The 2,601-nt window shown below is 42.8% G+C and overlaps 1 protein-coding gene across 1 annotated transcript; it reads right to left on the bottom strand.

Moving 5' to 3' along the window:
- Positions 1-761: 761 nt before the first annotated feature.
- LOC123994083 lies at positions 762-2,270 on the bottom strand. The gene is made up of 4 exons (XM_046296578.1): positions 1,873-2,270; positions 1,615-1,672; positions 1,353-1,435; positions 762-1,191 (listed from the first exon to the last, which is right to left on the bottom strand). Exons 1-4 carry the CDS (start codon positions 2,134-2,136, stop codon positions 892-894), a joined length of 705 nt encoding a protein of 234 aa, XP_046152534.1. The 5' UTR covers positions 2,137-2,270; the 3' UTR covers positions 762-891.
- Between the last annotated feature and the right edge of the window lie 331 nt (positions 2,271-2,601).

Genomic DNA, 2,601 nt, shown 5'->3' on the forward strand with positions numbered 1-2,601 from the left:
AGTTCAATCTTGGTTTCATCAGACCAGAGAATCTTGTTTCTCATGGTCCGAGTCCTTTAGGTGCCTTTTGGCAAACTCCAAGTGGGCTGTCATGTGCCTTTTACTGAGGAGTGGCTTCTGTCTGGCCACTCTACCATAAAGGCCTGATTGGTGTTGTGTTGCAGAGATGGTTGTCCTTTTGGAAGGTTCTCCAATCTCCATAGAGGAACTCTGGAGCTTTGTCAGAGTGACCATCGGGTTCTTAGTCACCTCCCTGACCAAGGCCCTTCTCCCCCGATTGATCAGTTTGGCCGAGCGGCCAGCTCTAGGATGAGTGGTTCAAACTTCTTCCATTTAAGAATGATGGAGGCCACTGTGTTCTTCGGGACCTGCAATGCTGCCGACATTTTTTGATACCCTTCCCCAGATCTGTGCCTTGACACAATACTGTCTCGGAACTCTACGGACAATTCCTTTGACCTCATGGCTTGTTTTTGCACTGACATGCACTGTCAGCTCACTGTCACCTTACATAGACAGGTGTGTGCCTTTCCAAATCATGTCCACTCAAATTAATTTACCACAGGTGGACTCAAACCAAGTCATAGAAACATCTCAAGGATGATCAATGGAAACAGGATGCACCTGAGCTCAATTTCGAATCTCATAGTAAACAGTCTGAATACTTGTGTAAATAAGGTATTTCAGTTTCTTTTGTAGTGTAGAAAATAGTAAAAATAGTAAATATAATGAAAAACCTGTGAATGAGTAGGTGTCCAAACTTTTGACTGGTACTGTATATATTTATTTATTTACATCTTTCAAAATCTTCCTTGACCAAAAATGTTTGTTCAGTAGTGGAGTATCACTGGATTAAAGCATTCTGTAGGCTACTTTTCATGTTAGGATACTTCACGTAGGCCTACCCTCCCTACCATGCCTGGTGTCAGCAATCAAATTCAGAATGTAAACAATACCACAAACATACACAAGGACATTGAATGTAAAATATGTAGCATTGCCTAACCAAGCAAAAACCTGTAAGAGGCAAGACATAATAAACTCCACACTCAAACATATCAGCCACAATAGTGTGGAGGCAAACCACCACAACACCCATAGGGGGAGCCAAAGGATCTGGAGGAGCAGGGAGAGTAGCGACACGAGTGTCCAGATCACTCTTGGCAGAAAGAGACCATCATGCTGGGTAACCTTGAAGAGAAACAAAGATAGGATTATGGAACAACCAAGACATACTTCCATTATTTTGTTATTTTCGTTCTCTCTGAACCCAACACACACAGTGTAACACAACAACAAAAAATGTGTTTTATACTGCTCTGGACTGTATGTGGCTGGAGAGGGGACCAAACCTGGTTTGGGAGGTCTGAAGGGTGGACTTCCAGCTGCATCTGATAATCTTCGTCTGCGATCTTCCAAAGGGAGTACACTTTTACTGGGGAAAGAGTACGAAGAACAGAGTGAAGAGCACAGTCAGTACTGTGCTCTTACATCTACATAATAATTGATCTATCTTTCCATTTGTATATTTCCCCTAACTGTTTAAATACTATTCTTCGCTGTGGGGAGTATTGGAAACCATCATATCTTTGGTATTGGGTATTGTGTACTCACAGAGGGCAACAATAGTTAGGAGTATGATCATCAGCTGTAACCAGCTCACACCAGGCGTCTGATAGGAAAGAGGGAGAAGTTCAGCAAACTACTGTTGGATACCAACATTTAAGAATTATTCATTGGAGTTTTCATACAAATAAAATCAACCTGACTTTCAAGGCAACTCTCTCTGTCACATCACACCAGATATTCTTGAGTCCCACATGTAAAGAAAGAGCAACCAAAAGTTTGGTGTCACCTCAGACCCGGACTCACCTCAGAGGCCCCTGTAACAGTTTTACCCTCAGTCCTCTGTTGATGTTTGCGGAATGTGTTGGCAATGTTAGCCAGCCTATAGTTTCTGACGACATCACTGTTGCCTGTGAATTCTCTTCGACATTCAGGACAGCTGTAATTGTTGTGGCGCCTCATGCTGTGGATGCAGGGCAGGCAGTAGCTGTGTCCACATGGGAACTGGTGGGGATCATTTAGTATCTCATAGCAGATAAGACAAGTCAACTCCGGCAGAACACTGTCCATTTTGACAGAGTCAAGTATCTTATCCAATCGCCGACTTTAACACTTCACACAGCAATTTGACAGAGAAAAGATGCACATAAAGAAGCAAGAGCAACTACTGCAAGCAGTCTTAAAAAACGAAAGCAAAAGGAAAGTTATTGAGTTATTTCCTGTGTGGGAGTGGCCTGTGTGCGCCTGTGTGTATGTGTGTGTGTGTGTGTGTGTGTGTTTAGGATTTAAGCAGATTCCAAGTCAACCTAATACAGGGACGGGCAACTTTTATGAGGGTGCAATCATGTTATTTTTATGAGAAGGGAATGCAAAACGCAATAATTATTTAATAACTTTGTCCAATGAACGCTGCAATGCTTAAGTTACAGATGTTTTAACAAGCATTACAATGGATTATTCTAGACATGATCAGAGGGAGAGAGAAAGCATAGCCTCAAAGGCCACGCCCCAAGAGTCCCTGGGGAGGAGAGAGAC

The sequence above is a fragment of the Oncorhynchus gorbuscha genome, linkage group LG13, assembly GCF_021184085.1.
Source record: "Oncorhynchus gorbuscha isolate QuinsamMale2020 ecotype Even-year linkage group LG13, OgorEven_v1.0, whole genome shotgun sequence".
Taxonomy (NCBI): domain Eukaryota; kingdom Metazoa; phylum Chordata; class Actinopteri; order Salmoniformes; family Salmonidae; genus Oncorhynchus; species Oncorhynchus gorbuscha.